We start from the raw sequence: 26,684 nt of genomic DNA on the forward strand, positions 1-26,684 counted from the left end.
CGAGGCTAACCTCTAGCAGAGTCTAATCGTCGCTACGATTTAGTATCCGGCGCGAAATTTCAGGTGAAATAGGAATAGGAATAGGAATAGGAATAGGAATAGCAGCTGTTCCGTTATTCCAGTCTGAGATTCAGATGCTAAACATCCCCTAAAATCAACGGAAGGCGTCGTCATCAGTTTAACAATCTTGATCTTCCAAGAAGGAAAAAACCTGAGTAGAACTTAAAATCTCCAGAGTCCAGACCCTTACTCTGGTCGGTTCAAACCCTAATCTCCAATCTCCATTGGCATCTCGTATCCATGGGGAAAGCCAACAATAAGGCACACAAGAAGCGCGTGCCGGACTGGCTAAATAACCCCATGTGGTCTGCCCCCGCTCCTCTGGCTCCCTCCAGACGACCCTCCTCCGCGCCGCGTCGTGCCTCCGCCTCCTCCGCCAAAGCCAATGCCCCCTCCACCTCCTTCACCTCCTCCCGCCGCCGTCAAATCAGATCCATCCGAGGAGACCAGCTCCTCTGGCGCTTCAAACTCGCACTTGATCGCTGAATTCAGCACCGCAGTTAGGGTTTTAAATTGCTGTAAAGAAAATGCTGCTTTATTTTGTTATCTTTGTTTTTTTTTTCTGACGACCTGTAGCGTTGAATGAATAGTTATCAAAGAAGGTTGTGAATATGGGAGAACTACAGAGGCTGGCTTGCCAAGGCATACCTGATCATCCCGGTATACGGCCTACTGTTTGGAAGGTCTTGAACTAATTCTCTATGATTCTCTTTTTTCCATGATCTTTATCTAACTGCGAACTGCATGAGCAATAATAGCCAGATTAAGGTTCCTTGACACGCATTTTGGACAATCACCTTGGATTGGCTGAAGTTTGTGTTAGACTGTTAGCTAAGCTTCAGTCATGTGATTAACTGAACCTTCAACTAAATTTTAATGTCAGTTTAACTACCAATTCTGCAATTAAACATGACTTGACGTTAAATCTGCTTCAGTCAAATGTCAAGAGCGGAATTAAGCCTCTGTATAACAGATTGTTACCTTGGTCAAACTATGCATCTTCTAGTCTTCACTACCATTTTGTACAATTTGTTTTTGTAATTTAATTCTCTTAGTGGAAGTTAGAAATTAATTTGTGTTTTGTGATAGAGAGCCGCTTTTATTGGGATATCTGCTGGCTGACCATGCACTTTGGTATTATGAACTGGAGAAGAAGCACTCCCAGTACAATGTCTTTAGAGAGGAACTCCTCGCGAACCCTGTAAGTTGTTCCCAAAGTACCTGGTACTGTTACAATGATATGTTTCTGACATATATGGCCCAGAGAAAAATTGTTCCAACATGTAGGATCCAGTTTGATCCTCTTAAGTACTGATCGCCAAACTATTACCCATCATAAGTAGTTTTGTTTCTTGCTTTGATCAACATTTCATCTGCCTTGAGAAAAGAACTCCTGACTTGACATAATTTGGCAACTGTTGGCTGTAGCAACTGCTGATGCTGTACTTGATCAAGTGGGGGGGAGGGATTTCTGGATTTAGCACCAATCATCCTGTCTTTTAGGAGGCCAGTACCTATATATCTAGTGGCTGCATTGAAGAATGTCCACACTTCTTTACTTACACAGTCTTGCTTGTCAGTCAAAAATAACTCGAAAGATGGAAGAAGAGGAAGGCATACAGGAAAAAGACTTGAGTTCTGATGAAGATATGGGTTTTCTATCTAGGTCAGAGCTTCCTCATGGGGAGCATCCCTTGAGCCTTGGTGAAACCAGTGTCTGGAATAAATACTTTCAGGTTTTCCCTCACCATTTACCATTATTTTGTAAAGACCCAGCACCATGGCAACAACAACAAATATATAAAGTCACTGATCTTTGATAGAATTAGTATCAAACAGTATGAAATAATCCACCTTAATTCTTTTTTTTTTCTTTTTCTTTTTTGAAGAAGAAAGCACCCCACCTTTGTATGACATTTAAAATTTTAGAATTGGTTGGTCAAGGTAGTACAAAAGTGACCTTGTCAATAAAGGATATTCGTATTTGGGAACTGTTTCAGTTATGCAAGTTTTATCCTTTAGGTTGCTGCTCAGGATTATTCAAATTCGGTCCCAGATTCTCTTTTCTTTGCCTCTCCAGTTGCTTCACAAAAGCTACTTGGATGATATGCATTTTGTTGATGGTTAAAATGTTTTTTTTTTTTTTTTTTTGAGAAATAAGAGTTTTCATTCCATCCCAGTAACAATATCAGCGGTGTTACTGAAGTTCTTGGTTTATAACTTGTCTCTTGCTTTATAAAATATCAGCGGTGTGACGAACATTTTTTAGTTAAATAATTAAATTTATACAGTGAGATATTTGTGTTTTTGAATTCTCTTGCTTTATAAAAATAATAGTTAGAATTGATTGCATTTTGTTTATATTAGTAATGTGATTGTATATGTGTGAAATCAATCATCTTTATGTTCTATTTGCAAAATATAGTAAAATTAACTATTATATTAGTAATATTCATTATTCACCCGTTAATGTTTTGTTACCCGATAATTTTAACGGGTAAGAGTAGGGTAGGATAAGGTCAATTCTTAATGGGTATGGGTAGGATATGGATAAGATCAATTCTTAATTGGTATATGTATGAAAATGCTTCCACCCTATCCGTATCGTACCCATTGACCCTCCTACTCAGAAAGGAGGAGGATGTTCAACATGGTGTACTTGTGGTGTATTGTTTTATTTTCGGAATATTACTCAGTACATAGTGGACCATGTCTATACATGTAACTGAATACATATGATATGTTGTTTCTATTTGATACTAGGTATATATATACCATATCTGTCAGTCTCATCTTAGCAGTTTGAGAAGATTTCGAAATATTATTATTGTTGGTTCAAATTCTATCCATTGCGTACCAAATTTCTACGCATTGTCAAGTACGTTTAACCAGTCTCATCTTAGCAGTTTGAGAATATTTCGAAATATTATTATTATTTTCTTCAATGATTTCATTTTTCTGTGTTGAGCTCTGGTCAAAGTTTGTTTAAAGTAGAACTTAATGACCAGTTTGTCCTGAGATCTCCCCATTGGAGGTGTAGAGGATGGAGGAGTGCGAGAAGAAGGTGGAACTGTGGTAGATAGACAGTTGCCTGTTCTATGGCCCAGCCTACCGCACTCAAAACATACCACAACGTTGCGAAAAGGTGGTGGCCTGGACTGTGGTAGCTAGCAAGGTGACCTATATATGTCTCCGCACCAATAGCACATCGAAACCTTTCAGAGAGGCGCAGCACAGTGCACACAATTTATTATTATTATTTGTTTTTTGTAATCGCAATTTATGTATGCACCATGTGAATAGTTTGATCAAGAAAAAAATTTACACAATACGACAATAGTGATAATTTCATGTTGAAAACTAAAACAAGATATCAATGATTTCAATGGCTCTGTATGTGCTTCGTTTCAAACTGAGGTAATAAAATATCGCTATTTAAATACAGCCATTGTAATCTGTTATAATTAAGTAATTCTTCTTTTTGGTTCAATTAAATTGGATGATCAAAGCATGCCTTCTACATGGACATCAGAAGTAATAGTAATAATAATCCTCGACACAATCATGGAAAATGAGGCAATTAACAAATTTAAACGAGAATGCTTTACTCAGAAATTGATTTCCTTGGTATTTCGTACGAATTTTTTTTTAGAGAAAATTTCTAGTGTACTCATTCAAATTTTCAAAATAGCTAATTTCTCCATGAATATCTCATAATATCCAATATCCCCATGTAAACTTAATTCTCTTTCTTTTATCCCCTTTCATTTATTTTATCTCTTATTTAATTATTTTTAAAATTGTAATGACCAATTTATACTTTTATTAAAATGGAGATGTCCATTAAATATTTAATCTTTTCTTCTTCCCTGTTGGAGAAGCACCTCACCAGCTGGTAGCACCACAGTTCTCTCGATCCCTTCTAACATTTAATATGTTTCCTGTTCCCTTCGTTCTCTATTCATTTGCTCCCAAGAAGCACACCTTGTCTTAGCTTCCTAAATTCTATTCTCTGTCATTTCTCTTGGGACTTTCTTAATAAATAAGTTGTTAATTAACCATTCCAAATTCGTTTAAATGAGCTTTATCTATATCAATCTCACCTTCATTACAAGAATCCATGATCACAATATTAATTGAAGTACGGCTGATCGATTAAAGATTCTAATTGAAGCAATAGCAATTGTTCCTGACACTTATTGAATGAATAAATTTATGGTTGTCTAATTGAACCAACTTTAACAATGTACATCTTCTCATAATTAAATAAAATAACTCTGCCAAGTTCTTCTGGACATTAAGGTAGAGAGAAGGCTTTCTGAATCACCAAGAGAAATTAAAAAATGGATCCGATGATTTCATATTTTGAATTGTAACTTATTTTTTAGTGTATGACATTCCATACCTTGCATTGTGTTTTCTAATTAACACTAAACTGTCAGCCGAGTTTAATTCTTTGGTCGAGATTTGTTCGAATTTTTTAAATTTCAGCTCGCATTGAGTTTGGTAACTTGACGTCATAATTCTCAGGCAGGTTATTTGGGTTTGTGTATATGCGTGTCCCTTTGTGTTGGATTATATTTTGGCAGCCCCAAATGACAATATTTGTTAGCAAGAATTATATAATTAAACTGTCTAATTTGAATTTCTGTGTTAAATTTTAGGAAGATTAACTGTCTTCCATGACACTTAGAGGTACGTAAAAAATAATTTGATTGTTTGTAGAAACTAGAAGAATACGAATTAGACTTTTGTAAGGTCTTTGTCTGGTTCTGTTATTTTTTGTAAATATATCTGAAGAAACTGAGAAGGCTTTGACAAGGTGTACCTCTTGGGAGCAAGAGAATAGAGAAGAATGAGAACAGGAAATATATATGATCTTTGTGATCTTTGTCGTTGGGGCATGAGAATATTAGAAGGGATCGAGAGAACAATGGTGTTACCAGGTGAGGTATCTCTTCAACAGAAGAAAAGAAGAGTAGAGTGGGAACCAGATGAGAGAGATGGGATGTAGTAAATTGGTTTGATTGATGAAAAGATTAGATATTTAATGGACACTCCATTTTAATAAAAGGGTAAATTTGTCATTATAATTTTTAAAATAATTAAATAAAAAATAAAATAAATAAAAGGGGATAAAAGAAAAAAAGTAAAGTTTATATGGGGATATTGAATATTATGAGATATTCACGGTGAAATTGGCTATTTTGAAAATTTAAATGGGTACACAGGAAATTTTCCCTTTTTTTATTACCTCAATTAAATTGACTGACCCTATATTACAAATAAACCAAACCAAAACAAAGAAAATACTTGCAACGAACTTAAAACAAACCAGATCGAGCGACAAAAAGTCCTGAATAATTATTCTCCATGTGACCCACGTGATCAACCAAAAACATCACATCAAAATCAAAATTCTTAGCCTTGAATTATTAATTAGAATAGAACATAAAACGAGCAACAGTAATTATACTAAGCATATTATTGTGGAGCTAGCTAGTCGACATGCATCTTCTCAGCGGGCTCCGGAACTTTCTTTATAGTTGCTTTGATGACAAAGAAAGTGAGAGGAAAGTACATGGCGGCAAAGAAAGTGACCGTAAAGCACATCACGGCATATATGGGATACAAGGAAAATTTGAGCTTATTTTCTACATCAAAAAAGTTTCCGGCACTGAATGAGACAAGCATAGAAGCAAATGACATGAAGAGGGAGGTCAGCCCCAGGATAAGCTTCATGGGAAGTCCCCCATCGAAATCACTTACCTGATCAGCAAATTAATAAGAATTTCAGTTTTCTATGTTGAAATGTTAAAAGGAAGAAATTCTTTTTAAGATAGGGGTTTTGGTAACCTCGTAACCGGAGGTGAGTATTGCGAGGAACATGACAATAGATGTAACAGAGAAGCAAAGAGCGATAAGAGATGAGATGGCGAACAACTGAAAAACTGGGCTTGTACTGAGGACTGGAAATCCAGACTGCTGCTCTACACCTCCTGGAACTGTGCTTGCAGATGCAAAGACCACCGTAGCAACCAGACCAGCCACCACGGAACAAGACTGGGAAATGTTTGTCAGCCATGTGCTTCCGTCTTTAAGCAGTGAAGCATGCTCCTCTATGAACAACTCCTCTGGCTTCTTTCCATTCTTGTTGATTCTTGAGAATAATTCTTCATTAATTTTTCTACTACTACTACGCACGTACTGCACACCGCCATGCATATTACATATGTTTAGTTTTTATTTAAGTTTATTCCATTTTTAGAGAGAAGAGAGAGAGATCACCTGGTACCACTTGCTCTCCCATTGCATCTTAAATGCCGCTCCAGGGTTGCTCCATGGCCGGCTGTGGCTGAGCATGGCTGCAAGATGTAGAGCACTATTTTCATCTTTATCTACTTTCCCAAATATACCCTCCACAGTTGAAAAATTTTCCAGCATGTACTTATACACGTGGACCTGGCGGAACTCCACGGCTAATAAAATAATATTTTTGTTATCCTTGTCTCTGTCCATGACTGCCACTGGATAATTCTTGAGGATTTTTTTCACCATCTCTGTTATTCCATTCTTTGCAGCTACCAATACAGGGCTTGCTAAAGCACCTGTTGAAAAAATTGTAATTTGTCAATATTCGCAATTTAATTACTATAGTTGCTGTAATGAAAGGCTTGCTGAGCCTATATGTAAATAACTTTTTACTATTAATACAACAGTTGGCGGTATTTCACCGCCAACCATAAAAAAAAAATATGTAATTTATGTCAACAAAACGTGTAGCAACATGCTTTTGATTACTCATCTCTCTTTTATAACAGTATGCATAGGAAGTTTTCTATGGTGACTCTATAATGAATTTGTGTTCTATAATTTTATGCTTGAAAAGTAAGGTATCAATACCCTGATCTTGTGTCATCCTTGGAGGGGAAGCGATATTAATGATAACTGTTCGAGACTCATTATCATCTGGTTCCTTTCCACCGCTGGCTTCCTTGTATTTCAAGAATATTTTTTGATTCACCAGTTCATTCATTATTTTCTTTGCAGCTACCAAAATAGGGCTTGCTAAAGCACATGTTGAAAAAATTGTAATTTGTCAATATTCGCAATTTAATTACTATAGTTGCTGTAATTAATGAAAGGCTTGCTGAGCCTATGTAAATAACTTTTTACTATTAATACAACTGTTGGCGGTATTTCACCGCCAACCTTAAAAATAATTGTAATTAATGTCAACAAAACGTGTAGCAACATGCTTTTGATTTCTCATCTCTCTTTTATAACAGTATGCATAGGAAGTTTTCTATGGTGACTCTGTAATGAATTTGTGTTCTATAATTTTATGCTTCAAAAGTAAGGTATCAATACCCTGATCAGTAGCTTCTACTGGTGTCATCTTTGGAGGGACTTCTGAACCGATATAAAGAGTTGTTGGGAAATCATCATATGGTTCCTTTCCACCGCTGGCATCCTCGTATGCCCAGAGTGTTGAATGATTCACCAGTTCATTCATTATTTTCTTTGCATTTTTGTGTTGTTGTTTAATTTTCGTAATTGTTTTCAGTCTCGGTAATCCTTTAGGAAGACGTTATTCACAGAATGTCAGAATGATATACTAAATTAATATTGTAAACAGCTGAGCAAATTAAAGGTCGATAATAATTGGCAACTTTTCTTTCATTCAAAAGAATCTCAATTAACTGTTCCGAGTTATATTAAGAATCATACTCCTCTCTTTCTTTCTTTGGCCATGCACCGGGAAATTATAGTTGATACTATGGAGTCCGGAAACCATGATGTCATGGCATATGCCACCAATCTCCAAAATCTATCGGATATACCTCAAAGGATAAATCCAAACTATTCAAGCCGATCTACTTACACGAGTGATGCATTTATATGCAAAAATTATAAATTTTTGATGGTATATGATATCAAGTCAACCAGTCAAAAAATGACAAAAAAATGAATGAATTAAAATTACCTTAAAACCTTCTTTCTTTGACCACTTGATTTCATGTTGAATGCCATCGAAAATCAATAAATTTTGCATGTAAACATATCTCATGAAGTATATCATTTTGAATGGTTTGAATTTGTCATTCGAAGCCAATCCGATAAATTTTGAGATGGCAATACTTAGACTTAAATACTACCACTGATATCATGGTAGTCATACTTTGATACTATGTTTATATTTTGTCTTTTTCTCTATTTCTAAATACTTGTTTTCTATTGTCTAAATGAAACACCATCATGAACCAAATAAGTGTAAACAGGAATCGAATATTAATATCATTGCTATTTGTCTTTATCAGTCAAAATTTTACTTTTCTGACAAAAATTGTAATTCTAGAATTTTAAGAACTTCGAAAAGAATTGTCAATTACTTCATTTAGAAATAAAAAAAATGAACTGTGCATATTGAGCTTATAATTAGTTACTTCCTCATATACGTACGATATACCTTCTATAAGAACAACTAGTTCATCTTATTCATAGGCTCAAATAGGAGGAGCTTTTTATAATTATAAAATGACCTTTTTCAATCAAGGTACAATACCGATCACAAGAACTTTCAGCAGTTATAATTGGTATCAAAGAATAACTTGACATTTTCTTCAAGAAATTATGCAAACATATATACATGCACGTACCTATTCCAAGAACAACTAATAGGAGCTTAACGATCATCTTGAAAAATAAAATCATCGTATCATAGTTCTTCGGGTACTTTCTTCTCGGTTCCTTTTTTGCTTCAGCTTTCATGCAGGATAAAATTAAGGGGAACAATAAAAATTTATTAACACAAGTATGTTATCATTTTTTCAAAAATTTCGCTCTGTATTATTGTTTTAGTCCTTCATGAATCATTTTATGCTTTTAAATCTTAGCATGCCATACTGCCAAAAGTAATTCTTGACACAACAGAAAGAAATTCTCAATGATTATATCTTAAAATTTAATTGACGAAAGTGTATCTTGAAATTAATATATCGTACAAAACAAAAATTAAATAGAATGATCCAATGCCCGTGTATTTTATCCTTGCACAAAATTTAAAATGAAACAGTTTATCTTTCTTTTGTTTGTAAAGTAATGACGTCAAATTTTGACTTTTGTTTCGTACATATAAAGAAGCCAAGAAATCAATGGTTTATGGTGATTCATTTCCACCGTTGATTTTTTCATCCTTAGTAAAACACAAGTTTAAAATTACAATCTTAATTTAACGAGAATCCATTACTTTAAAAATAAATGAAGATCAATGGTTCACATGTACTATCTGAATTTATATTTTAAATTATTAATAAAAATGGACTTGTGTTCATGAGGGAACACCAAATACATTGATATTGGATTCTCCTTCATTAAATACTGTGAGGTAAATATAGTTAAAACATTTTTTCATTTACGGTTTTATAGGGTCTTTCGTTCAAATAGTTAATTATATGAAAGTCTCTTTCCATTAGATTAATAGTTTTATACCATTAGTTAACCTTAAGAATATTCTAGCTAAGTGTTACAAAACTCTAAGAAAAAACTGATTGGTATAATTATAACATAATGGTTTGTATACTACACATGGATCTTCTTCACCAGAACTAGGAGTCTTACCAGTTTCTGAGCTAGAAGTTGCAATATCAAATATGAAAGTTTAGAAGTCGAGTATTACTAAATTCTAGGAGAAATTTGATAGGTATAATTATAACATAATGGTTTGTAAAGTACACATGGATCTTCTTCACTAGAACTAGGAGTCTTACCAGTTTCTGAGCTAGAAGTTGCAACAATTTTTAAGCTAGAAGCTGCAATATCAAATATGAAAGTTTAGAAGCCAAGTATTACTAAATTCTAGGAAAAAATTGACGGGTATAATTATAACATAATGGTTTGTATAGTACACATGGATCTTCTTCACTAGAACTAGGAGTCTTACCAGTTTCTGAGCTAGAAGCTGCAACAGGTTCTGAGTTAGAAGCTGCAATAGGTTCTGAGCTAGAAGCTGCAATATCAAATATGAAAGTTTAGAAGCCAAGTATTGCTAAATTCTAGGACAAAATTGATAGGTATAATTATAACATAATGGTTTGTAAACTATACATGGGTTTTCTTGAACAATATTGGGAGACTGTTTCGGGTCTTCTTCATCAGAACTGGGAGCCTTACCAGTTTTTGAGCCAAAAGCTGCAATAGCAAATGTGAAAGTTTAGTAGCCAAGATTTACTAAATTCTAAGAATGAAAAGCTTATTGGTATGATTATATCATGATGGTTTGTATATTATACATGGATTTTCAACATCAATGCAGCAAGCCTCGTAGATACCAATTTTTGAGCAACAAGCTGCAATAGGGCAAATATGAAAGTTTAGTCAACAAAAAAAGAAATGATCTATATGAACAGTGTGTTCTTATTTTGGTTAATTATATTGAGTATTTTTTCTCATACCATTAGTATTAATTATCCAGATGATAGAATGCTTCATCAGAGAATATAGGTCAATACAAACTTTGTATATTGGCATTACTTCATTTTCATATGCCGGCGGAATGTTTGGTGGTTCACCCTTTCGATGTTTTGTTTCTTTCTTCATGAAATTAAAAAATTCATACTCGAGTGGCTCTGTAATTGTACCTACAATCAAAGTATCAAATGTTCTCAACTCAAATTGTAAAGCACCACATAGCAATTATTATAATTGTAAAAATTGCAATTAACAATTAATTTTCAATCACTGAAAATGGTGTTACAATTAATATTAATGTAATTTATTGAATAAAGTAGTCAAATTGTGAAGCACCATATAGCAATTATTATTATGATAAAAATAACAGTTAAGAATTAGATTTCTATCATTGAAAATGGCATCACCCTCAAAATTAAAGTAATTTATGTAAAAAAAAAAAGTTTCAAGTACAATGATATAAAATGGTATCATATAAGCCAAAGCGAGCTCCACTCTTGAAAACAGAAGGCTTGTTAGCCAGAGTGTGGAGTGCAGTTTCTCCCCTTGAATTGACATAATTCGAATTCACCAACCGGGGATATAGATGAATGATCTCATTTGCCAAATCTACAATCAATACATTTGAATAGTTATATTATGACTTACTTTTTATTTTATTTATTATTTTTATGTGGAAAAAGCGCATACCAAATTGTTCCACTTTAATGGCATAGTGAAGGATATTGTCACCATCATCTGCCCTACAGTGAGTGATGTCTCTCTTTAATAAGCTGTCTTTATCAATTTGCAACTTTTCTTTCTTATGGATGGCAAGCTCAAGCTGAAAGAAGACATCCTTATTTCCGTGACGCACTGCCGAAAAGAGAGGAGTCTCCTGAAGGTTGTTACGTGCACTGGTTACCATATCTGGACACAATTCTGCAATATTCCTGCAAACTTTCTTTAGTCCGATAGCCGCCGCCAGATGAAGTGGGGTATTCCCAGTTTTGTTCTTTTTGTTCAAGATTTCGGTCATATCTGTGAGAATTGCATCAAATATTCTTAGAATTCAAAATGAAAGTTTAATTGTGGTCTACATGGTTATGGATTAAATTGTTAGTATCCTCTCAAACTGGGTATGAACATAAATAAATCTCGTCATTGAAAAAAATATAATAAATTTTGGTGAAGTATAGAGATCTAAAACTATCATTTTTATCTCTTACACATACAAAAATTTCTTATGTATATATAGACCTAATATAGCATTTGAATTTTCCAACAAAAAAATAAATGACTATTATAGGATGTGAGGTACAATGTGGCATGAAAGACACATGAGGTACGTATTTCAACTCTCCTATTACGATATAAACACTTTTTCCGAAGCAATGCGTAGAATTCTGAATTAAAAAAAAAATTTGTTCCAAAAAATCCTTTTGGACTAACATTATAAATTATATATTCTTTTAAAAATGCATCTTCTTAATAACTAAGTTTATAGTTAACAGAAATTAGTAGGGACTGACGAAGTGTGTTATAACCTTCTGCCAAATTTGATAAAAAGTTAATTACTGTATCATCCTTTCTTGCATGTGTTTTATAATATTGTATAATCTCAGTTCTATTTGTGTACAATTGTCACCGTCTTTGAAATTTATCACTTATGACCTTTAAGTAAATAATATTTGTTTCGTCTTGATTGAATATGTTTCCAGGTTCATTGCTGATATACCATATATAATATATTTGAAGGATCCTACAGAATTTACATGCTCAGGAAGGGCTCGTTTTACATTTTCCTTGTTCAGTATTTAATCTTCTCATACTGCCAAATGGGCTCTACATATAGTTTTTATCCAATAGCTATAGGTAAAACATTTTAATTAATTCCATATTAAAAGCCCTAATTATTGCATTGTGTCCATAAAACATCAAGAGCCTCAGTTAATTATTTATATGTTAAAGCATTAGTTAATTAATACATATATTATTTCAAATTCTTTTCTGCAACTTTTAGGTGCCGATTTGAAAGTAGGTAATTGGGCAATTAGAAATAAAGATTTTTAAGTTGGGCAACTTAAAAAGGAATCATCAAACAGTACAAATAATTAAGGATATGTATATGTACATATGTTAGCAGTAACTTCCTGCAAACCCCACAACAGTTTTGGCAACTGAGGAACCAATTAAAAGGTTTGCATTATATGAAAATGGCAGAATTTTAAATGATACATCACATAGCCGTATATGATACCTGGTATATAGCTATTATATATATAGCATATTGTTTTTTTTTTCTTAGATATAAAGTAGTAATACCTTCGTTAAGCTGAACGATATTGAGGAGTTCTAAAACTACTTTTTCCGGGGCACTAGAAACTGCAACATGAAGTAAGGTGTCCTTGGCACGTGTAATAGGCATGCCTTGGACTTCCTCGTTTCTGTAGTAGAGACGCGTCACCTTGAACCAATTGCGATTCATTGCTTCATTAAAGAGCTCCATCCTGATCGGATTGTACAATGAGTTGTCATCAGAAGGTTTTGGTGGGGGTTCAACAGAAGGTGTGGACATTGTTATTACTCCCTCTCTTTTTTTTTTTGTGACTTTCGTTTGATAGGTAGAGAGTACCAGAGATATTATGATCCCTTTTATAAGGAACAAACTAGCAAGGAGAGCTTGTAGTTGTGTGTGATTCACTGCTCTTCAATGCTTAATATTTACGTAGTAGATTTATCATATCTGTGTCCTTACAAAAAGGAAAAGAGAAAGCTACTTGGGCCAGGAATAAAGAACCTTAATTACGTGTTGAAGTGCTTCAAGAGTCGTCTCTTTCAAATAAACTGGTTATAATTTTTTTTTAGTGAGTCATTAATACTTCATAAAAAGTAGGAGTAAACATAATATATATTTTTTTAATTTTATTCAAATTTAGAACAAATTAAGGTATATGTAATTTAGTAAAAAAAAGTGCAACTTAATTATTATTTATGTAATTTAGTAAAATCAATTTCAAAATGACAAGTAAACCTCTTATTTTTAATACTGAATATATTGAGACTTATAATTAAGAAAAGAGTAGAATTAAACAACTTACAACACACATTATCAGTTTACATGATTCAATATGAGCAACTAATATTACAAAACTTATTGACTAATAGACCTGGCAAATCAGACAAGTCAGTTTCTATTCGGATTGGATGGAGTTAGTTTCAGATAATTACTTTTAGGTTTAATAGATACGTATGTATTGGACTTAAATTGAACAGATCGATTAATTTCAGTGTCAGTATATTTCTAGATTTGAATAATTAACTAAAAAAAAAATGCATAGGTTTCTGTACTTGGTTTATGGTGAAATTTGTAATGTGAACAAGAACAGGATGATGCATGTGACAGGTTTCCATTTTGGATACCTATACATGTATTATTTTGATTCCGTAATGAAATCGGTGTGGTATACCCACTATCTTTCTAAAAAAAAAAAAAAAAAACTATATGAGTTGGATTATACAGGTTCTGAATTTTTCAAGTTTTGGACCAATCTCAGTAATTTGGATGTCGGGTTCATTATATTTATGTAATCTTGTATTTAGTTCCATATTTTAGACATAAATCTGGCGGGTCGGATTGTGTTTGAATTGAATTAAGCTGGATTCAGATTAGTATTGGACTTTGATAAGTATTAGATTTGATTTATTTCTGATTATTTGAATAACTATGTGTTGCATGTATGTGTATATAAATATATTTTTGGGTTTAATATAGAAACTTATAGTTTTATTATATTTAATTTAATTTAATAAAACCTTACTTTTTTATGAATAGAGACAAAACACAAAACAGCTCAGTATTATGGAATAATTTATAATTTAACAGTTTAAATATTATATTGTGTACTTTGAGCTTTACGTTAAAAAAAATTCTCAAATAACTGTCCTATTCAATACAAAAATAATATATATCCAAATTATAAAAGTAACACGTACGGAATTAATCCCTTAGAAAGAAATTGACCCACAATTATAATGAAATAGCATAATGCATCGGTAAAAATATTTGATATACCAACAAAATTTGAAGATTCAAAACCTTAGCACTGCAAATTGTTATAAATATCTTTTCCGGTTCATATATATTAACTCAGATTGTTATAAACATTTAGTTTGATTGCTAAAGGTTTGGAGATTTTTTGGATCATGGATGATTTGGGTTTAGATTATTTTATATTTGAATGTTCAATATTTATAAACTTATTTAGTTCGGATATTTTTTAATTCGATTTAATAATTAGTTCGGATCATTTATTTTTAAAAATTTTAATAGGTCTGAATTGGATTGGAATGTCAATTTTATCAAGAGAGTTATTCCGGTTGGTTCAAATTTAATCAAAGATATATATTAAGTTCTATTTTCTTCTTTTTGGTAATCAATAGGGTGCAGACAAATGTGAGAACTTTAAAATACTGCAACAATTGTGATCAATGCACAATGCAACATAAGATCATACAAAAGGGGTCGCTTATTGCTCTTATTCTTTGCCTGCATTGAGAGACAAATTGAATGCTTCTTGCTTCATTCTTTTTTTCTTTATGTCACTTCCTTCATTTAGAATGAGAAGAGGAAAAAAGGTTCTTGCTTCATCCTTTTTCTTTATGCCACTTCCTTCATTTAGAATGAGAAGAAAAAAGGAAAAAGAGGACATGCTCTGAAACATGCCAAATGCAGTGTTTCACAAGACAAGCTGATAAATATTTGCAAACCAAAAAGGCAAAACAATACAAATCAAAATTAACAACTTAGTTTTAAACAATTGCATCCCTCAAACGTGTTATATATATTGTCATGGCACTAATTAAGTTGATCAAAGTTTATGTGAAATGATTAGTATCTCTCAATTTAAGAAATACTTCAAAAACATTTACACCATATACAGGTATGGAGAACTTTATTATTGCGGATCATGGATCATTTGGAATTAGATTAATTTATGTTTCAATATTCAATATTTATAAATTTATTTAGGTTTGGATACTTTTGAATTCAATTAATCACGAGTTTGGATCGATCATTTATTTTTTAAATTTTTAGTAGGCCCGAATCGGATTGGACTGTAAATTTTATCAATAGAGTTATTTCGGTTGGTTCAAATTTAATCAAAGATGTATATTAAGTTTTATTCTCTTCTTTTTGATAATCAATCGGGTGAAGACAAATGTGAGAACTTTAAAATATTGCAACAATTGTGAGCAATGCACAACCCAACATACAATATAAAAGGGGTCGCTTATTGCTCTTATTCCTTGTTTGTAGTGAGAGAAAAATTGAATGCTTCTTACTTTATCCTTTTTCTTTATTTCACTTCCTTCGTTTAGAATGATAAGAAAAAAAAAAGGAAAAGAAGACATGCTCTAAGAGATGCCAATGTAGTAATAAAAAAAAAAGGAAAAGAGGACATGCTCTGAGAGATGCCAAATGTAGTGTCTGACAAGGCAATTGATCAATATTTTCAAAATGAAAAGGCAAAACAATACAAACTAAAATTAACATTTTTGTTTTGAACAATTGCATATCCTTCAAATGTGTTGTATTGTCATGGCACTAATTAAGTGGATCCCTGTTTAGGTAAAAAGTTTAGTATCTTTGGACTAAACAACCACTTTAAAAACATTTGCACCATATACAGGTATGGACTGTTAGCCGACAACATGCTATCAGAGCTTTGCAGTTGAAGACCTGGTTAACCCACTAGGGCTCTTGGGGATCTGCTAACTGACAAGGCACCAACACATATATATACTTTCAGGGATGATTGTAAATAAGAGACTGTTTATTGAAAATGATTGTACTTTTTGGGCTATTATATATACTTTCAGGATGCTTGCAATATATATATATATAGAGAGAGAGAGAGAGAGAGAGGTTGACTTAGGTGAGCCATGGAGTAAAACACATTTGTACTCCACACCATATTTATATTTTAAAAATCCAAACAACCGATTCGAACCTTCTAACATGTTCTCTATATTGAAATGTGCTTGGAGACTAAATTTTATATATTTTTTTTTAAATTTTACTATTTATTAAGTCACTTTGAAAAATCGCTGTTTTGCTGTGAACAGTAAAAATTTATGGACCGTCGGATTAGCGATTTTCAATGTGGCTTGATAAATAGTAAAAAAATTTCAAAAAATGTAAAATTTGGTCTCCAATCACATTTCAATATGGAGATCATGTTGAGCGGTTCGGATCGGTTGTTTGGATTTTTAAAATGAAAATATAGTGCCATGGAGCACAAACTTGTTTTACTTCATGGCTCATTTTAGCCCAACTCTCTCTCTCTCTCTCTATATATATATATATATATAGAGAGAGAGAGAGAGAGAGAGAGGAGGGATCCAATTACACCATTTTATGGTGACACATCTTGACACCATATTTGTATAAGCCATTTTTGCGATTTTAAAATCCAAACAAACGATCCGAACAGTTCAACATAATCTCCATATTAAAATGTTCTTGGAGACCAAATTTTACATTTTTTGGAATTTTTTTAGTATTTATTAAGATGTGTACAAATTTGTTGTTTTCAGGTAATTTTGGACCATTGAAAAACAACAATTTTAAAAAATTCTAAATAAATAGTAATAAATTACCAAAAAATGTAAAATTTGGTCTTCAAGCACATTTTAATATAGAGATTATGTTGAACAGTTCAAATCGTCTGTTTAAATTTTAAAATTATAAAAATGACTTATACAAATATGGTGTCAAGATGTATCACCGTAAAATAATGTAATTGGATCCCTCCTCATATATATATTTATAGATTTTTAAGGTTAGCTGCGCGGTTGCTTACTTTTTTAAAAGGTTGTTGGTAACGATAATACAACCTTTCTGTCTATCTTATCAAATAGCTAAGTAATTTTAATTAAAAGGGTCAAACGGTCAGATTGCTTTATGGATGTGCTAAGGATTTATTACTGCCGTATCTCCAATATCCTGTTACTTGTATCCTGTACATCCCATGACAGAATTTTTTTCCGCAAATCATAACAACATTTGAGTTATTGGTATCATCAAGTCCCATATATATAATATATAACAAAACAAATAAAAATAAAATATTTTTTGAAATAGTAAATGATAAATAATTGTTGGAATTTTTCTAGGCCAAATAGGAGGAGCTTTTTATAATTATAAAATGACCTTTTTCAATCAGGGTACTATACCAATCACATGAACTCTCTGCAGTTAACTGGTGTCGAAGAATAACTTGACATTTTCTTGAAGAAATTATGCAAACATATATGCATGCACGTACCTATCCCAAGAACAACTAATAGGAGCTTAATGATCATCTTGAAAAATAAAATAATCGTATCATAGTTCTTCGGGAACAGTCTTCTCGATTCCTTTTGTGCTTCAGCTTTCATGCAGGATAAAATGAAGGGAAACAATAAATTTTATTAACAAAGTAAGATTTCAATAAAAATTTCGACCATATCATGTTATCATTTTTCCAAAAATTTCACCCTGTATTATTGTTTGTCCTTCATGAATCATTTTATGCTTTTAAACCTTAGGATGTTATACTGCCAAAAGTAATTCTTGACACAACAGAAAAAAATTCTCAATGATTATATCTTAAAACTTAATTGAAGATTTAATTGACAAAAGTATATCTTAAAATTAATATATCGTACAAAACGAAAATTAAATAGAATGATCTAATGCCCATGTATTTTCACCTTGCACAAAATTTAAACCGAAACAGCATAGAAACATAAATGAAATCCCAAAAGAGCCAGCAATCAGGCCTGGTGAGCAAGTATTGCACTACAGGCTCTAATATATCTTGGGAAGTATTTGGCATATGGCAATGGGAAGATAATGATCTTGCAATTAATACTTATGTAGCAAATTTAAAAAAAAAAATTCTTCAGGTAATTGTCCAAATTTTTAGTCATGGATCAACAATGTTGTATATCAACTATCAAGTATTAAACTTTCTCTATGTGAGAAGTCATGGGTTCGAAACTCAGACGGGAGAAATCCTTTGTTATATTACAAAGATATTAAATAGTTGGGTGACTTGACCTCCAACCTTTACTAAAAAAAAAAGTATTAGACTTAACATCCAAGTTCTTTAAGACTCTTTTGGTACTTAGCATTATTGGAAGATCAAAGTTCTTGCTTAAACAGGATACATCAGTCACCATGTGCCTGAATGGGCTGTGTTCGACCTACAAAATTACAATTCAAAATCACGTCTTGTTAATAACCGATAAATAAAAAATCAGCATATTTGTTCATTCTCTTTGGTAATTTAACAGTGTTTTCGGGTTAAATAGATTCGAAAATCAGTACTACTATAATATCAATGTTGAAAATTTAAGAATCCAAGCACCTATTCACCCAAATAAAATCTTAGCCCACTCATCAAATCACATCTCAATCTCAGCCGCTTCTTCAGTTCTTGAGTTCTTGCGCTTGTGAGGCATGCTTACTGTCCGATGGAATTCCGGAGAACTTTGATCCTGTGCGACGCTGCAGAAACGGCTCCTTGTGAAGTGAGTCACGTGCAAAGGTTGGGACTTGGGTGGTGGCACCCTTGTTAAAGCTTGTACAGTTATATCAAAATTAAAATACCCAGTTTTGAGTATTCAATTGACATTATTTTTGGCAATTAATATAGATCACGACATTTTTCATATTATTTTGATTAACAATTGCTTGTAAAAATATATTGATGCAGACAAATTTTGAACATTAATTTTTCAACTTAATAATTTATATAAAACTAAAATTGAAAAGTTATAAAAAAAAAATATATGTACATGTGGAGAAAATAATATAGATCACATCTAACAATTTTATTTCAACAAATAAATTTTAAATTTTTTGTTATTAACAAATTAAAATAAAGATACGATGAAGGTACAAAATAATAGATTTATTAGATATGATAAATCAGGATTAGGCCTAAGTCTCTAAAGCAAGAGAAAAATAAGAATAGCCACGCACCTAAATCAGAATTACCTGATTTCTTGAAAAAGGAAACAATTAGAAGGGACACAAAGAATTGTAAAACATGGTACGTATTAAGTAATTTAGAATTACCTGACTCAGATTAGTCAAAGAATGAGACAAAGCATCTTAGCTACATGATGAGAATTATTTTCATAGTTACTAAAAGTTGAATAATTCACCTCCCGGATGGAGAATAGCGATTTCATTTCTCGTGTTAGAGTTGAAGTGTCAAGTGTAGTTGTTAAACGGTTAGAGTATGAATTGTTATTGGAGTCGAAGTAGACATTTCTTCATCACTAGCAACGTCACGTCAATGGCATCTGTTTGAGGTTGAGCTTTCTTTATTACACGAGAAGAAAGGAGTTGAAAATGGTATGCCAAATTACATTTTTGAGATTTGATGAAGGTCGGGTTGTAAGTTTGATGAAAATGACTAAATAACACAAGGTAAAAAGTTATCTCTTAAGGAAATATAAAATTGGCAATGCAAAGAGTGAGGAGAAACTTCATCCATTGTTGCTCAGCTACAATTTAATTCCAAATTATAATAAATAGAGAGAAAAAGAGAAAGAAAAATCATTTCCTTTTTTTTTGTTTAACGTCAAAGAAATTTCTGTGATCGTGTAGTTTAGAGTAGCGGAAGCGTATTATCTGTGGAGCCAATCGCTGCGGAGCTTTTAATCTGATCCGTTCGTTTCAAATCGGACGGATAAGATCAGATATTGTCCGAATTGGAAAAAAAATATATATTCTCAAAATTTGCAAAATTTGATATGGTCCGTCCGATCCGAAACGAACGAAACAGATTAAAAGCTCCAACTCCGCAGCGATTGGCTCCGCAAAGGATACTCTTCCTAGAGTAGCTTGGGAGAGGAATACTGTTCAAACCCATAGAGAGTCTAATCGGCGTTACGATTTAGTATCCGGCGCAAAATTTCAGCTGGAATAGGAATAGCAGCTGTTCCGTTATTCCAGTCTGAGTTTCAGATGCTAAACATCCCCTAAAATCAATGAAACTATGAAAGGCGTCGTCATCAGTTAAACAATTTCGATCTTCCGAGAAGAAAAAAAAAACCGAAGTGAGAACTTAAATCTCCAGAGTCCAGACCCTAACTCTGGTCGGTTCAAAGTTCAAACCCTAATCTGCGATCTCCATTGCCATCTCGTATCCATGGGGGAAGCCAACAATAAGGCACACAAGAAGCGCGTGCCGGACTGGCTAAATAACCCCATGTGGTCTGCCCCCGCTCCTCTGGCTCCCTCCACCACCATCCCTTCAGACGACCCTCCTCCGCGCCGCGTCGTGCCTCCGCCTCCTCCGCCAAAGCCAACGCCCCCTCCACCCCCTCCACCTCCTCCCGCTGCTGCCAAATCAGATCCATCCGAGGAGACCAGCTCCTCTCGCGCTTCAAACTCGCACTTGATCGCTGAATTCAGCACCCAAGTTAGCGTTTAAAATTGCTGTAAAGAAAATGCTGCTTGATTTTGTTATCTTTTTTTTTTTCTGACAACCTGTAGCGTTGAATGTATAGTTATCAAAGAAGGTTGTGAATATTGGAGAACTACAGAGGCTGGCTTGCCAAGGCATACCTGATCATCCCGGTATACGGTCTACTGTTTGGAAGGTCTTGAACTAATTCTCTGTGATTCTCTTTTTCCATGATCTTTATCTAACTGCAAACTGCATGAGCAATAATAGCCAGATTAAGGTTCCTTGACACACATTTTGGACAATGCTGCTTGGTTTGGCTGAATTTCATGTTAGCTAAGCTTCAGTCATGTGTTTAACTGAACCTTCAACTAAATTTAGTGTCATTTTAACTACCAATTCTGCAATTACACATGACTTGACGGTAAACCTGCTTCAGTCAAATGTCAAGAGTGGAAATTAAGCCTCTTTATAACAGATTGTTACCTTGGTCAAACTATGCATCTTCTAGTCTTCACTACCATTTTGTACCATTTGTTTTTGTAAATTCATTCTCTTAGTGGAAGTTAGAAATTAATTTGTGTTTCGTGATAGAGAGCAGCTTTTATTGGGATATCTGCCGGCTGACCATGCACTTTGGCCTTATGAACTGGAGAAGAAGCGCTCCCAGTACAATGTCTTTAGAGAGGAACTCCTTGCCAACCCTGTAAGTTGTTCCCAAAGTACCTGGTACTGTTACAATGATATGTTTCTGAAAAAAATCGTTCAACATGTAGGATCCAGTTTGATCCTCTAAGTACTGATCGCCGAACTATTACCCATCATAAGTAGTTTTGCTTCTTGCTTTGATCAACATTTCATCTGCCTTGAGAAAAGAACACCTGACTTGACATAATTCGGCAACTGTTGCTCTGTCAGCATTGTTATTTCAACAAGCTGTAGCAACTGCTGATGCTGTACTTGATCAAGTGGCGGGGGGGACTTCTGTTTTTAGCACCAATCATCCTGTATTTTAGGAGGCCAGTACCTATATATCTAGTTGCTGCATTGAAGAATGTCCACACTTCTTTACTTACACAGTCTTGCATGTCAGTCAGAAATAACTCGAAAGATGGAAGAAGAAGAAGGCATACAAGAAAAAGACTTGAGTTCTGATGAAGACAAGGGTTTTCTATCTAGGTCAGAGCTTCCTCATGGGGAGCATCCCTTGAGCCTTGGTGAAACCAGTGTCTGGAATAAATACTTTCAGGTTTGCCCTCACCATTTACCATTATTTTGTAGAGACCCAGCACCATGGCAACAACAACAAATATATAAAGGCACTGCTCTTTGATAGAATTAGTATCAAACAGTATGAAATAGTCCACCTTTATTCTTTTTCATTTTTTTTTTTGAAGAAAGCACCACCTTTCTATGACATTTAGAATTTTAGAATTGGTTGGTCAAGGTAGTACAAAAGTGATCTTGTCAATCAAGGATATTCATATTTGGGAACTGTTTCAGTTATGCAAGATATTATCCTTTAGGTTGCTGCTCAGGGTTATTCCAATTTGGTCCCCGATTCTCTTTTCTTTGTGTTTTTTGTTTCTTTACCTCTCCAGTTGCTTCACAAAAGCTACTTGAATGATATGAATTTGTTGCTGCTTAAATTTGAAATGGTGGTTGATTTTTTTTTTCTTTTGAGAAACAAGAGTTTTCATTTCATCCCAGTAACAATATCAGCGGTTTTACTGAAGTTCTTGGTTTATAACTTGTCTGTCAATCAATATAATCTCTATACTGGCCTCCCATGCTCACCAACACTTAATGAAGATAATATGTTGGTATCTTTCCTTAATTTGTTTATTTTTATGTTGAGCGTTTTTTTATATGATAAAATAGGAATCAGAGACTGTAGAACAAATTGATAGAGATGTAAAGCGTACACATCCTGAGATGGAATTTTTTTCTGGGGATTCTCCTGTTGCCAAGTCTAATCAGGCAAGAACCTCTTTTAATTGGCCATTAGAGCGTGTCTTGAAATGATCCCTGTAAATTTAGTTCCTTTCTTTTGCTTTTTATCAAATCTGTAACCCAAACTATGTGAGTTTTTGTTCTATTCATACTTGAGATGGTAACATTGCTTGAAAAGACAATGACAAGAAAGAAGAAGTTTAAAACTAGTTGTTCCTTTACAGTGTCATCCTCAAAGAATGAGAGAAGGCTATTGTATGTTGAGGTTCCATTTAATAATTACTTATGCCTGTGCATCTCTCCTTTATTGCTTGAACTTGTAGATGTTTTGTACTGTAGTGAGTACCATGGATTTCATGGATAGATAAAGAGTATTCTGAAATTAATTATTGTTTGCTCGATGGTCAAGAATTTTGCTTGTTTAAGTCATGACTCGTGAGAATGATCATTTGTGAATAGAATGTCTTTTAGACAGTTATCTTCACATATGCCTACATTCTCTATCCTTCTCTCTCCAAATGTGCTACTAACTGGAAAGGTCAAATGAGGATCGCCTGGCTTTAAACTAATATGTTAAAATCAGAAATGAATGCTATTTTTTGTTGAATAAAGACAGTTCACAAAAAGCAAAATTCACTCAACCAAGAAGTAAGAGTCATGGTCAATAAGTAGAACAATTTAGTTTTGCTGATGTCATTGACAAATTATGTACTCTAAATCAAGAAATAAGAGTGCAGGATGCACTTCTCATTACATGTAAAAAGTGGAAGGACCATTTCATACTCAAAACCAATTTCCTTCTTTTGGTCCTGTAGGGATCATTGAGGAGAATACTGATGATATTTGCCAAGTTGAATCCGGGTATAAGATATGTACAGGGCATGAACGAGGTGCTGGCTCCTATCTTCTATGTTTTCAAGAACGATCCTGACCTCAATAATGAGGTATTTCTTGTACTTATTGTTTGAGTTTCCAATTGCCACCAAAAGTTGCAATTTTTTTTTGTAGCTATTATTTTACAAAATGCTATACAGATACTATGGAACTTCAAAAACTATATGAAAGCCAAAAAATATATAATAGAAAATCTTAGATCAAACTGGCAATGGCCTCTGGAGGTATCTGGTTCAATTAGTGTGGTATCTTGTTAGTGGTGTATTTTTTTCTTTTTTAAATTTAAGTTGACTTTTAGCTTTTCTGTTTGCACTTGTGCTCAAAAAGTTGGTTTTTGTTTGGTTATAATTCCTACAGGCCCATGTAGAAGCTGACACATTCTTTTGCTTCGTCGAGGTGCTTAGTGGATTTAGGGATAATTTTTGCAAACAACTGGACAACTCCATTGTTGGAATTCGTTCGACCATATCAAAATTATCTCAGCTCTTGAAGAAGCATGATGAGGAGCTTTGGCGCCACTTGGAGGTTACTACCAAGGTATCTATTTGACGAAAATGCACCACCATAATAGTTCTCTGTTCTGATCACCTTGTTTGTAGTGGATGTTTCTTTGTCATTCGGTCTTTCTCGTGTCTGTATCCTCTCTGATTTTAAAGGGTGAAATTCTCATATAAAATTTAACACCTATACCCTTGTCAACCTTACAAGGATGGAAAGGTTGTTTTATTCCTTGTGTTCCTCGTTCCCTTAGCAAAGTCTGAAATAGCAAAACTAGGAGGTTTTTTTTCTGGTTTGAAAATCACCAAAGCTCTCAATTAAGTCTCATTTGCACTGAGCTTCAACTTATCTAAAATAAGAACTAGACGAGTTTAGTGGACATACCTGCATCTACTATATTGAAGTTGGTGTAATTGCTTTCTTGTTCTGTTGTACTTCCAGGTGAACCCTCAGTTCTATGCATTTCGATGGATTACATTGCTTTTAACACAGGAATTTGATTTCACCGAGTGCCTGCGTATCTGGGACACTCTTTTAGGAGACCCTGAGGGACCTCAGGTTTGTTTAATTTTCCTTTTGGATTCCTTCTGGTCTTGTGGATGTCACAGTGATTATTTGAACTGTTAAGACTAGTTTGGGATCAACTTTTTAGAAGTCAAAAAGGAAAGGCTTCAGATTGTGGATGTCACAGTGATTTCACTTTTAGTAGTCAAATTGTTTGCTACAACCAATTAATCGCACATTTTTTTTATCCATCACCAATTCCTTAAATTATGGAATGTTAGCCTCATGTAATATTCAAATCTTGATTGTATTGATCGAGACTTTAATTTGAGTTCATGTAACCAAGGTTATGTTATTTTTTACTGAATTGTATAATCAAACCTTATTTTTACTAAGCAGTTTATAGTATATACAGTTTTTAACATACCTTTACAATAACTGAAATTATCAACTGCTTAGTCATCTGCTCATTGTTCTCTTTTTGTTTTTAATTGTGAAGGAAACATTGTTACGAATTTGTTGTGCAATGCTGATACTCGTCAGAAGGCGCCTCTTGGCAGGTGATTTCACTGCAAATTTGAAACTTCTACAGAATTATCCTCTGTCAAATATGGACCATCTTTTGCATGTTGCTAATAAGTTGAGAGGGGGTGCTTTTCCCGGGTAACTTTTTTTAATAGAAAAGCTATTTGCAGCTGCCAACTTGGTTTTGTGTGTTTATATATAAAATTGCATCTTTGGAGAGCTGCAGTTTTTTTTTGTTGGGACTCCAAAAGCTATAGGCATTTGTACATGTAATCATCCTTAGTACCTTAATTGATAAACCTTTGTTTGTTTGGAGAGTTGGAGATTGGTATGCGACATATTGGGATTATTATTTTTTTTTTCTCGTGTTACTTGATCAATTTATGTAAATGAGACACCTGGTGTGGTTCCTCTTGAGAGAACATGATCGAAACATATTTCCTTCGGTTTCTTTAAAAATACTTTCTTGGGGGATGCGTGGTCCCTTAGAACATGTTGGTGCATCGTGAATTGTAAAAAACACTTGACATCTCAATGGGGCACGAGGGCCATGCCTATGCAAGGACATGGCGGAACACGATATGTGGTGTTAGACGTTTGGTGTTTGGTGTTTGAATGTGTCTGTGTTGTGTTCGTAAGGATATTGTCTGGAAAATGATAAAATCAGTACGGTTTAACACGGTACAAACAAGACTTGTCAACACAGTGCAAATTAACACCAGTGGCAAGGGCTAATATAGAACATGGCACGGGCTTTTTCTTTGTTTTTTGTTTTTTGCGATGTCTAATCCGGCAATCCCTCGCTCCATGTGGTTTCTTAATTTGGAAACCAACAGCCTTTTTATTGGACCATGCAAGGCCTCAGCTTCTGTGCTACCAAATGCCCGTTTCTCAAGTTCTCTTTATTTCAAAACTGATCAATTAAATTTGGCACCTGAGAGTCACCGTATTTCTTTTGCCCCGGATGGGAGTATTGTACTTAAATTTGGTACCTGAGAGGATACAGATTACACTATAAACCATATTCTATATTATTAGAATAATCATTTCTGTACCCGTGCTACAGTACCTGCGCTACAGTACCCGCATTTAGAGGACCGAAATTTTTAAAAATACCATTTTATTAAAATTAATAAACCAAAACACCAAATTGAACTGGAATTATTAAATTTCGCATGGCCGTTGCGAGGGGAAGCGGCCAGCTAGAACCGGGCCGCTGCGAGGGGAAGAGGGCACTTATTTGGGCCGCTTCTGGGCCCAGCGGGCAGGGCCGCTTTGGGGGCCAGCGGCCACATTGATTTTGCCTTTTTTTTTTTCTTTTTTTTTCTTTTT

The 26,684-nt window shown here is 33.9% G+C and overlaps 1 protein-coding gene and 1 long non-coding RNA gene across 3 annotated transcripts; both read left to right on the forward strand.

Moving 5' to 3' along the window:
* Nucleotides 1-237: 237 nt before the first annotated feature.
* LOC144552133 (uncharacterized) lies at nucleotides 238-25,711 on the forward strand. 2 transcript variants are annotated; one of them, XM_078300247.1, is made up of 9 exons: nucleotides 238-559; nucleotides 651-743; nucleotides 21,580-21,684; nucleotides 22,072-22,227; nucleotides 22,860-22,958; nucleotides 23,747-23,875; nucleotides 24,183-24,362; nucleotides 24,765-24,881; nucleotides 25,327-25,711. In XM_078300247.1, exons 1-9 carry the CDS (start codon nucleotides 446-448, stop codon nucleotides 25,492-25,494), a joined length of 1,161 nt encoding a protein of 386 aa, XP_078156373.1. In that variant the 5' UTR covers nucleotides 238-445; the 3' UTR covers nucleotides 25,495-25,711. The 2 variants fall into 2 exon arrangements, with proteins under 2 accessions (XP_078156373.1, XP_078156372.1); XM_078300246.1 differs by lacking the exons at nucleotides 238-559; nucleotides 651-743 and adding exons at nucleotides 20,596-20,993; nucleotides 21,082-21,174.
* On the forward strand, nucleotides 892-1,831 carry LOC144552134 (uncharacterized). The gene is made up of 3 exons (XR_013510956.1): nucleotides 892-994; nucleotides 1,116-1,261; nucleotides 1,641-1,831. It is a non-coding gene; the product is annotated as an uncharacterized LOC144552134 (long non-coding RNA).
* Nucleotides 25,712-26,684: the final 973 nt, after the last annotated feature.

This window comes from Carex rostrata, chromosome 3 (assembly GCF_964058835.1).
Source record: "Carex rostrata chromosome 3, lpCarRost1.2, whole genome shotgun sequence".
Classification (NCBI taxonomy): Eukaryota; Viridiplantae; Streptophyta; class Magnoliopsida; order Poales; family Cyperaceae; genus Carex; species Carex rostrata.